Source organism: Mobula birostris, chromosome 7 (genome assembly GCF_030028105.1).
Source record: "Mobula birostris isolate sMobBir1 chromosome 7, sMobBir1.hap1, whole genome shotgun sequence".
Taxonomy (NCBI): Eukaryota; Metazoa; Chordata; class Chondrichthyes; order Myliobatiformes; family Myliobatidae; genus Mobula; species Mobula birostris.
Genome location: NC_092376.1, coordinates 47,486,821 through 47,498,887, shown reverse-complemented (window position 1 = coordinate 47,498,887; position 12,067 = coordinate 47,486,821). Strand labels below are relative to the sequence as shown.

Genomic DNA, 12,067 nt, shown 5'->3' with positions numbered 1-12,067 from the left:
CTTCCTAGAGATGCTGCCTGGCCTGCTGCGTTCACCAGCAACTTTGATGTGTGTTGGTTGAAGGCAATAAGAAGTCACAATTACCATTTGCAGCTGTGTTTTGCATTTACTTACAGTTGAGTAAATCGTTGTGGTTTATGGCATTATTAGTAACTTGTCAACTTGCCTGATTGCAATTAAAATGTAGGAGCACTATGGTGCCAGGAAGTGGTAATATCGAGCTAGTAAAATGCATATCATTATATCACAATCATTCTGTATGATAAGTCAAAATAAGTCAAAGTCAAAAACATATCACTGACATGTTGTGAAATTTGTTATTCTGTGGCATAATAACTAAAGTATAAATTACAGTTAATATATATAAATTTAAAAATTAAATAAGTAGTGCAAAAGAGAGGGAGAATAATACAGAGGTAGTGTTTAAGGGTTCATTATTCATTTCCTGAAATGTTGAGTGTGTGTCTTCAGGCTCTTGTACCTCCTCCTTGATGGTAGCAATGAGAAGAGAGCTGCACTGCAGGAATGTTGTTGCCTTATAAAATCAGAGGATGCAAGTTTATTACTAAGGGTAAGAGATGCAGACAGGATCTGAGGGTTTCCTTTTTTCACCCAAAGAGTAACAAGTACCTTGAATGCGATACTAGAGTGGTGGAAGCAGAATTTGTGACAGCATTTAAGAGCTGGTGAATCGCCTTAGCACAGAATGCTGTGGTCCAACTGCTGAAAGGAGGTTGGGGGAGGGGGGAGGAATTAATACAGATGGGTGTCCAGTGGTGGTATGGATGAGGGGTTACAATGGCCTGTTTCTATGCCATAAGACTCGATGACTCTGACTGTTAAGATTTTACTTCATATGATTTGCCTTTTAAGATTTTATGTCAGCACAAAAAAGGATTATTGCTAAATTTATTTATTTAAAGATAAGGCACGGAACAGGTCCTTACAGCACCATCCAGCAACCCATCTATTTTAACACCAGCGTAATCACAGGACAGTTTACCATGACCAGTTAACCTGTTGACTGATAAGTCTTTGGACTGTGGGAGGAAATAAGAGCACCCTGAGGAAACCAACAGGGTTGACAGGGAGAACAGTGCATTCTGTCCATGAATCGCATGAGTTTCCTCTGGGTGCTCCAGTACAAACTCCTTACAGGCGGTGCTGGAATTGTACTCCAGAATGCCCCAAGTTGTAGCAGTGTCCCACTAACTGCTGTGCTACTATGGCACCCACTAAATAATAGTTACACAGGAGGGAAACAAATCCTTAGGCCCAACTCATCCATGCCAACCGAGTTGCCTTGCTGAGCTTGTTCCATTGGCCTGATTTTTGGCCATAACCCCTCTAAACCTTTCTTATTCGTGTACCTGTCTAAATGCCTTGTAAACCACTTCCTTTATCAGCTTGATCCACCCTTGGTGTGGAAAAGTTTTTAAACTGCCCTTTAAGATGTTCTCCTCTGGTTCCAAATCTAACCCTTCTAGTTTTAGCTCCCCAGCCTTGAGGAAAACACTGTGACCATCCACCCTATCTGTGCCCTCATGATTTTATCAGCCCCCATAAAGTCACCCCTCAACTTTCTATGCTGCTAAGAAAAAGCCCCAGCCTATCCAATCTCTCTTTATAACTCCATTTCTAGTAATGCTGTTACATTTTAAGGGTTTTTTCTAAATGTACGCAATTGCATGATTTTGATAAAATTAAGTCAATGTAACTGGTCAAAGATGTATTTTCAACAAAATAGTGCGAAATTATCCAATACAGTGGATTCTGGTTCATTGGGACACTTTAGGAACAGGACATCTTGGCCCAATTAAGCGGCTGCCCCAATTAGCTGGAATTTCATGGAAATAATGAAAGAGGTATTAAAAAGATTTAACTAAGTAACAAATTTTGTATTTGGAACACTGTAAGTAATACTACAGTGCTATAAACTGTATTAGTTCCTAATAGTTATCAACAGAGGAATTCATCTGGTGTATGCTGCTGTGTTCTTTTGATTGACTGAAAATAAATAAAATCAGCATGGATACCTTGTGTAGATAATGGTCTGCATTCATAAATGCTTTCAACTATTGCATCCTCCAAATCTTCATTTTCATTTTAACATTCAAGGTGATTGTTGATACCTTTCAAATTCTTTGTAGCTCCTAACTTGTTGAAATAATGAAATCATTTCATTTCACACCCAGCCGTTTCTGGCACCTTCAAGCGTGAATTGTCTTAACACTTGTTTCTCACCAACTATCAGTGACAAAACTCACTGCTTTTTTTTTTGAACACAAACAATGCAACTGATGCTATTTAAAAACTGTCCGCTCTAAGCATGGTGCAGTGTCTAATGGCCACAACAAGTGCAAGTGACTGGCACTAATTAGGACTATTAGCCAATAGTCTCCTATCCCAATTAAATTGCATAGTGTCTCAAATAAATGAAGAGAATACTGGCTATTTTCTCAATTAGTCTTTGTTCTTTAAGGGTTGTCCCAAAAAGGCGACTGCTCCGATTAACCGATGTCCTAATTAACCAGAATCCACTGTATTTCAACAGAAACTGTTTTTCCATAAGCGTTTGTCTTAACCAGAAAGCCTAGAAGTCGAAAGGAGAATTGTATTATAATTTACTGTACGATTATTATTACTGCTTCATGAAACAATCTGGATTATCCATTAAGACAGAAATGTAACTAATGTTTACCAGAATGGCACACATCTTTGAAGTATGTGAATTCAATTTTGGGTGAATCCATGGCCGAATAACATGAGGCTGCATTTTATTTGACAACATAGGAGAAATGCTGCACGTCAAGCATTTGCTACTTTACCCATTTCTCCAATAATGTTGTGAGTGCTGTACTTGGCAATAAAAACCGGGGAATTGTAGTAGTGAAAGTATGGCAAGTACAGTAAAACTCCAATAATCCACTATCTGACTATTCCAAGATCCTGACAGTTCAGCACCTGGCTCACAAGGTAATGTTTGCCACCCTCTCTATCCATTTGCCAGGGCCTCTGTTCTCACATGTCCATTAAATACACCTGCTTGCATTGGCCATGTTCCCAATGAAATTTAACTCATTCAGTGGAATGTTACAGTGTAGAATTTTAAACAAATTAATTCATTATGTCAGAGTATTTTTATTGAGTATAGGAGTTGGGATGTAATGTTGAAATTGTATAAGGCATTGGTAAGGCCAAATTTGGAGTATTGTGTACAGTTCTGGTCACCAAATTATAGGAAAGATGTCATAAAATTGAGAGTACAGAGGAGGTTTACTAAAATGTTGCCTGAGTTTCATCTCCTAAGTTACAGAGAAAGGTCTTTATTCTTTGGAGTGTAGAAGGTTGAGGGGGGACTTGATAGAGGTGTTTAAAATTATGAGGGGGATTGATAGAGTTGACATGGATAGGCTTTTTCCATTGAGAATGGGGGAGATTCAAACAAGAGGACATGAGTTGAGAGTTAAAGGGCAAAAGTTTAGGGGTAACATGAGGGGGAACTTCTTTACTCAGAGAGTGGTGGCTGTGTGGAATGAGCTTCCAGCAGAAGTGGTTGAGGCAGGTTCGATGTTGTTGTTTAGAGTTAAATTGGATAGATATATGGACAGGAAAGGAATGGAGGGTTGTGGGCTGAGTGCAGGTCAGTAGGACTAGGTGAGATTAGCGTTCGGCAAGGACTAGAAGGGCTAGTTTCCGTGCTGTAATTGTTATATGGTTATTAATAAACCCCATTTCATAGTCGAGGAATGTGTTAGACTGGCAGCATCAACGTCCCATGTGTTACTGAAATGAGCAACATTTCAGTAATGGAACATAGCTTTTATTAGAATGTCAAGTCTTCCAACAACTAAGGGCTTTGTGAGCCTGGAGTAAATTATTAAGGCTTTGGACTCCATTAATGAAGAGAAGAAATACCTTTTTGAAGGCAGTAAAGATTAGATTTACTAAATAAGTTGTCTTAATAGGAATTTTATATGAGAATGTCACCACTGTTTAGAAGAATAAAATGCAATCCGATAGTCTCTTTTCTAGATTGAGATATACCACAAAGCACTGTCTTGTTTTTCAAGAATTCCTGTTGCCTCTCTCAAATCCACATATTGCAATTTTGGTCTGCTATCTACTAAAATTAAGTAATTGGTGTCTTGACTCTTACTTTTCCCAATATATTCTATCAATTGTAGTAATGGGCGCAAATCAGGTATCTATTATGTTGTTACTTACTTAAGCTCTTCACCCTTACGGGGTATAGGCCGAAGTAGCTCACTGTTTTGGGCCAGTCTTTCAAGTTGCCCCCAGGTACAGCCCAGCTTCTTGCTGTATCTTTCCTCTCCCAGGGATGAGATTTCTGGAGCATCTGTTGAAGTTTCTGTAGCACTGTGTTTTTGAGAGATGAGGTTTCTAGCCCCATGCCCATCCCTCCTTTCGCAGCCGGGCTTGAGTGGAATTATTATGTCTTTACTGTTTGCTGAAATTATGATTATATTAACAGTTATTGTGAGATCCTCATGTCGTACCTTGAAATCTCACTGTTTTGTTTCTTGTTTTAGGTATGGGATCGTGCCCCTTTTGTAAAAGAAGTGCTTTACCTCAATATCAAGCCACGATGCCAGATGGAAAACTGTACAACTTCTGCAGTTCCAGCTGTATTGCTAAATTCCAGGTTTCTATGTTTTGTTCACTTTGTTGGTTTATTATTTGAGTACATTTTTCTTTTGTATGTTTGTTATAGATAAATGCTGATTCTATTTCAAAATATTTTGTGTGGTCTACAGTTCTACAGATTCATATGCAGTTTGGGTCTCCCAGAACAAATTAAATTGCATTTATAGATTCATACAAGTTTCTTTAAAAAATGTATGAAATCAGTAGAATAAAATATGTTTGAGATGTGTTTAAAAAGATGTAGAAATGTGTTTAACCTGTGTAGTTTAGTATATTAGAAATGGTGTTTCTTTGGATGATGTTGTTTAAGGGATCCACCTAAGATTTGGTATATATGTGGCACATCTCAGTGTTTTATCAATTTCTTTCACTTTTAATGCTCTGTTTAATTAATAAATATTCCTTATTGAAGAAATTATGTGAAATAAATTCAGGAAATTTTAACTTGTTTCATAGAGTGCATCCACCTCGAGCAATTCTCAACATCCTTCATACAGATTTTACAACCATAATAGAAGGCAATTTTTTTTCTACTTCAAAATGTTAACATTCAGAAGGTTTGACATTCACTCATTGCAATCATTCTGATTCATAGGGCAGATGCTTTGTATTAGGCAAAGGCATGAAGTTTCCTTAAAACAAAAATTGTAAGGGATAGGGAGGAGTTACAAGTAGAAGCACAATATTTATCGTGATTATATTTTAGTCTTACAGTGCGCAGACAGCTACAAATGGGCAGGTCGTAACAAATGAAGTACACCTGAAATGTATGTACTGCAAGAATGGATTCAGTGCTAAACCAGAATTATTGGAATGGGAGGTAAGATTAATAGAAAATTATAATATAGTTGCAAATAACTGAACCGTTATAAATGGTCACTGATCATAACTGTTGTTTAGTCACGTGGTTGATTGCCCTTTTTAATTACAACATCAACAAAAGCTATAAAGAAGTGAGTTCTTATTGTGTACAGGATGTTTCTTGGCAAACTGGGAGGATGCTGTATAATGAAAGAAGAAAGATTAGCTTTATTTGTCGCATGTACATTGAAACATACAGTGAAATATATCATTTGCATCCATGACCAACACAACCCAAATATGTGCTGGGGATAGCACGCTAGTATCACCGCACTGCCGGCTCCCACATAGCACGCTCGCAATTTACTAACCCTTACTTACCCATACATCTTTGGAAAGCGGGAGGAAACCACAGCACCCAGCAGAATCCACACAGTCACGGGGAGAACATGCAGACTCCTTACAGACAGGACTTGAATCCCAATCGCTGATTGCTGGCACTGTAACACAAACCACTGCTATGTGGACTACCACTCTGTGGATGAGAATTGAGAGAAAGCAAAAGTGTATTTGGAAAGGAAGATCCAACAGAATTCAGAAATAAATGATAAAAAGGGAAAGATCCTGGAAGAAATGGTAGTACCATGGATGAAATTCTCTTGGGTGGAAAATATCATAAAAAATAAATTCAGAAAATGCTAACCAGTTTCATGGAATATTGCATAACTTCCTACATATAAATGTTATTTTAAAAGCACCAGTGTTTCTCTAAATGCAGTCAAGTTTGTTATCCATGGCGATAACAAGGAACGCCTCTGTGGATGATAGAAAAACTTAAATACTCCTCCCTGAAGAAACCACACAAAATAAATTCGGAAAACTTTAGCCTTTTTCATACGGTGCATCCACCTGAAGCAAAGAATTAAATCCATTAAAAGGAATCAAACTTCAGATATTATTTAGTCTGTCTGTTGCAGAATCGTAAATGCAGCGAGAGAAGGGAACAGATGGCTCACCATGTTCCAGAAAAACACTCCAGTTCCACCCATTAGCTATTTCTTCATATTCTTGGATATTTTCTACCTACGTATTTACCTAATTCCAATTGCATGGCAGTACGTGACTCTACATCTGTTGCAGGCAGTACATTCCAGATTCCCACCACAGTCTGCATAAAGCAATTTTGCCTCATATCACTTTTGATCCCCTTCCCATGCATATTATGTCTTTGGTGTATGGTTCTCGACCCTCCACCAAAGAGAACAGTCCCTACTATCAGCATTTTATATACTTTTATCAATTCTCTACTCAACCTCCTCTTCAAAATATGTTTCCAACCCTTCTAATATTTCATTGTAACCTGTAGTGCCTCTCCCTTGTAACATTTTCATAAACCTCTTTGGGATCCTTTCTAATGTCTTCACATTCCTTTAATGCGGTGACCAAAATTAAACACAATACCCCAGTTGAGGCTATACCAGTGACTCAAAGGTTCTGCATAACTTTCCTGCTTTTACACTCTGTTCCTCTTTTGATAACACCCAAAACTGTAAATGCCTTATTAACTGCTTTATTAACCTGTCCTGACACTTAAAATGATTTGTACACATAACAGATTTCCTCAGGTCCCTCTGCTCCACTTCAGAATCACTTGAGAACAGTTCCCCTTATTCTGCATTGTTTCTTACACCAATTCCCATTTCTTAACATTAAATTTAATCTGCTATCTATTTATCCATTTCTCCAACCCGTTTTAATCCTGCTGCAATCTGTCATTATCCTTTGCCAAGGTTTGTGTCATCTGCAAATTTAGAAAATGCAGCTTGTGCCCCTGTTTGTTAGTCATTAATATAGATCCAAAAAAGCATAGTATCTCTGGGGAACGTCAATATTCACAGTTCTCCAGTGCAGAAACAACAACTATTTACCACAACCTGCAGCTTGATGACCTTCAGCTCATACTGGAGAATGAAGAGGTGATAGATGGCAGCTACAAGGAGGTGGTCACCCCTAAGTTACAGGAGGTACCTGGGTGACTGCAGGAGAGGGGAAGGGAATGGGAAGCCAGAGGAGAGTGGTTGTTTCCTTCAATGATAAGTATACAGCTGTGAATACTGTTGTGTGGTGGCGGGGGCGGGGGGGGGGGGTTCCTACCAAGGGAAGTCACAATGACTGGATCTCTGCCATTGACAAGAGAAAATCTGCAGATGCTGGAAATCCAAGCAACACACACAAAATGCTGTGGGAACTCAGCAGGCCAGGCAACATCTATGGAAAAGAGTACAGTCGAAGTGTGTTGCTCTGGTATGGAGTCTGGCTCCGTGGCTCAGAGGGGAAGTGGGGAGAGGAGTGCAATAGTGATGGGGGAATCCATACTTAAAGGAGCATACAAGAGATTATGTGGATGTGAAAGAGATAGCAGGATGGTATGTGGTCTTGGATGGGCTTCACAGCTTTCTAAAGGGGGAGGTTGAACAACCAGAAGTCATGATGTATATTGGTACCAATATCATTGATAGGAAAAGGGAAGAGGTCTTAAAGAGAGAATGCAGGGAATTAGAAAGCTGAAAAGCAGGATCTCCAGGGTAGTAGTCTCTGGATTGCTGCTTGTGCCGTGTGTGTGAGAGTAGGATTAGGATTATTTGGCAGTTGAATATGTGGCTGAGGAATTGGTGCAGGGGGGTGAGGTTACAGATTTTTGGATCACTGGGATCTGCTGGGGAAGTATGCCTTGTACGAAAAGGATAGGTTGCGCCTGAACCCGAGGGGGATCAACATCTGTGCAGGCAGGTTTACTAGGGTTTAAACTAATTTGGCCAGGGGGCGGGGTGGGAACCAGAGTTATAGGGCTGAGGATGGGGCAATGCAGTGTGTAGTGAGACTCTGAGAAAGTACAGGCAGATGATAGGACAAAATTGCAGTCAGTAGGATGAGTTGAACTGTAGCATGGGGGAGAAATTGAAAAGGGTGATGAATACAGGACTGAAGATGTTGTAGTTGAGTGCATGCAGTACTAGGAATAAGGCAGATGATCTTGTAGCACAGTTAAAGATTGGCAGGTATGAAGTTCTGGGCAACACTGAGTCATGACTGAAAGAAGCTCATAATTGGGGGTTGACATCCAAGGATACACATTGTATTGAAAGGGCAAGCAAAGGGGCAGAACAAGTGAGATGGCTCAGTTGGTAAAAAATGAAATCAAATCCTTAGAAAGAGGTGACATAGGATCAGAAGATATAGAATCCTTGTAGGTAGAACTGCAAGGTTAAGAAGTCCCTGATGGAAGTTATATACAGGCCTCCAAACAGTAGCCAGGATGGGGGATACATGTTACAGTGGAGATAGAAAAGGCATGTAAAAAAAAGGTGATGTTATGATAATTGTAGGGGATTTCAATATGCAGGTAGATTAGGAAAATCAGTTTGAGCTGGATCCCTTGAGAGGGAATTTGTGGAATGCCTATGAGATGTCTTTTTAGAGCAGCTTGTGGTTGAACCCCCTAGGGGAAAGCGATTCTGGATTGGGTTCGGTGTTGTGTAATGAATCAGATTTGATTAGGGAGCTTAAGGTAAAGAAACCCTAAGGAGGCTGTGATCATAATATGATAGAATTCACAGTGCAGTTTGAGAGGGAGAAGATAAAGTCAGATGTATCAGTATAAAAGTGCAGTAAAGGGAATAACAGCCATGAGAGCGGAGCTGGCCAAAGTTGACTGGATTGGGACACTAGCAAAGACTAGAGTTTCTGGGGCCGATTTGGAAGGTACAGGATAGATGCACCCCAAAGATAAAGAAGTATTCTTAAAGAAGGAAGAAGCAACTGTGACTGACAAGAGAACTCAAAAGACAGAAGACAACTTGAAAAGCCATAACGAGAGGAAGAATGAAATATGAAAGTAAAAGATACCAAAGGTTTTTTCAGATATATAAAAGGTAAAAGGGGTGAGAGTAAATATCGGACTGCTGGAAAATATGGCTGGAGAGGTAGTAATGAGAAACAAAAAAAAGGGTGGAAGAACTTAAGTATTTTGTGTCAGTCTTTACCATGGAAGACACTATGCCAGATATTTGAGAGCGTCAGGGGGCAGAAGTGAGTGTAGTTGCTATTACCAAAGACAAAGTGCTTGTAAAGCTGAAAGATCTGTAGGTTGATATGTCACCTGGACCAGATGGACTACACCCCAGGGTTCTTAAAGAGGTAGCTGAAAAGATTGCAAAGGCATTAATAGTGATCTTTCAATAATCACTAGGTTCTGGAATGGTTCCAGAGTACCAGAAATTTGCGAAGTGGCACCACTCTTTAAGAAAGGAGGGTGGCAGAAGAAAGGAAATTATAGGCCAGTTAGCCTGACTTAAGTAGTTGGAAAGATGTTGAAGTTCATTATTAATGATGAGGTTTTGCAGTATTTGGAGGCACGTTATAAAATATGCCATAGTCAGCAAGGCTTCCTTAATGGAAAATCTTGCCTGACATATCTTGAAATTCTTTGAGGAAATAACAAGCAGGATAGAGAAGGGAGAGTTAGTGGATGTTATTCACTTATATTTTCAGAAGGCCTTTGATAAGGTGTTGTACATGAGGTTGCTTAACAAGAGCCCATGGAAAGATACTAGCATGGATAGAAGATTGGCTGACTGGCAGGAGGCAGAGTGGGAATAAAGGGACCCTTCTCTGGTTGGCTGCCAGTGAATAGTGGTGTTTTGCAGGGTTCAGTGTTGGGACCACTTTCTTTCACGTTGTATCTCGATGATTTGGAAGACAGAATTGATGGCTTTTTTGCGAAGTTTGTAGACATGCGAAGACAAGTGGAAGGGCAGGTAGTGTAGAGGAAGCAGTGAGTCTACAAAAGAACTTAGATTGAAAAGCATGGGCAAAAACAGTGGAAAATGGAATATAGTTAAGGAAGTGTATGGTTATGCACTTTGGTAGAAGGAATAAAGACGTAGACTATTTTTAAAATGTGGAAAAAAAATCAAAAATCAAAAGTGTAAAGGGATTTTTGTAGGATTCCGTAAAGATAAACTTATAGCTTGAGTCAGGGGTAAGGAAAGGAAATAGCATTCATTTCAAGAGGACTAAAATGTAAGAACAAGGATATAATGCTGAGGCTTTATAAGTCATTGGAAATATTATTAGCAGTTTTGGGCTGCTTAACTAAGCAAAACTGTGCTGGGATTAAAGAGGGTCCAGAGGAGGTTCATGAGAATGATTTCAGGGATAAAAGCATTAACATACAAGGAGCATTTGATGGCTCTGGACCTGTACTCACTGGAGTTTAGAAGAATGAAGGGGTATTTCATTGAAACCTATTGAATATTGAAAGGCCTAGGTATAGTGGATGTGGAGAATAATGTTTCCTATAGTGGTGAGTCTAGGACCAGAGGGCATACAGTCAGGATAAAAGGAAGTCCATTTAGAATGGAGGTAAGGAGAAATGTCTTTAGCCAGAGGATAGTGAATCATTGCTACAAACAGTTGTGGAGACCAAGTCATTGGGTATATTTAAAGTGAAGGTTAATAGGCTCTTGATTAGTCAGGATATCAAAGGTTACTGAGAGAAGGCAGAAGAATGCATTCAAGGGAGATAATGAAGATGGGTAATAAATCAGCCTTGATGGAATAGTGGAAAAGACCTGATGGGTTGAATGGCCTAAATCTGCTCCTTTGTCTTATGGTCTTCAATTGTCAGCTAATTCTGTATTCAGTATGCTTCTTGTGCTATGTGCTGTAGCTTTGTTGAAAGCCTGTTATGGGGCACCTTTATCAGAAACCTTCTAGATGTGTATGTACAACACAGGGATTCTGTTACCCTCAGCAACTGTAAATATTACCTTAGTGTAAAAGAATTATCAAATTGGTTAAACACATTTTACCTTATTAATCCATTTTTCTCTATGTGACTAATAATCATTTTTCTAAATCTTTCCTACTGCTGAAGTTAAAACACAGTTGCTGGGCTTAACCTTGTTCTCTTGTTTGAACAGGAGGGTAAACATTTGTTATCCTCCAGTGTTTCTGTTGGGTCTTCTGTCAACTCACAGAACATTGAAAGGTTATGGTTAGGGCGTCAATGTTTTCTTCGAGTACTTCCCTCAAAACCTTAGGATGCATCCAACCCTCAGGACTTGCTTACTTTGTTTTGTTAGCTTTGCTAATAACTCATGCTATAAATTTTTAATATATCCAATGTCTTGACTAGCTCCTTTGCTATTACTTTGAATGGTTCTTAATGCCTTAAGAGTTTCTACTTTTGTCCTTAATGGATCTATTGGTCCAGGTGCTATCATTTTACTACTAAGTGTGTGTACAGGACACTTCTAATTCCCATTTATGTCAGTAACTAATCTTTTTTCATATGCTTTCTTTACCGTTCATACAAATTTTCACATTTTGGATTGCCTTTATAATCCACTTGGTTCTCACTAGTATTAACAACACAACACTAATCACACACAGCCATTTTGTTTCATCTTCCTTTGTGTCTTTTCATCATCTAGGGAGCTCTTAAATTAGTCTTAAAGGGCTAATATTGTTATGTTATAGCTTTGCCTTTCCTCCAATTTACCTGAGCAGGATCTGCTTTCAACCCATTGAAATG

The 12,067-nt window shown here is 39.1% G+C and overlaps 1 protein-coding gene across 4 annotated transcripts in view; it reads left to right on the top strand.

Moving 5' to 3' along the window:
* Nucleotides 1-12,067, top strand: part of zmym2 (zinc finger, MYM-type 2) — a 152,558-nt gene that overhangs the window by 67,008 nt on the left and 73,483 nt on the right. For all 4 annotated transcript variants that reach the window (XM_072263077.1, XM_072263078.1, XM_072263074.1 and 1 more), the window contains 2 exons: nt 4,554-4,666; nt 5,375-5,488. In XM_072263077.1, the coding sequence (XP_072119178.1) occupies nt 4,554-4,666; nt 5,375-5,488 (227 nt within the window). The remainder of the gene's footprint in view (nt 1-4,553; nt 4,667-5,374; nt 5,489-12,067) is intronic.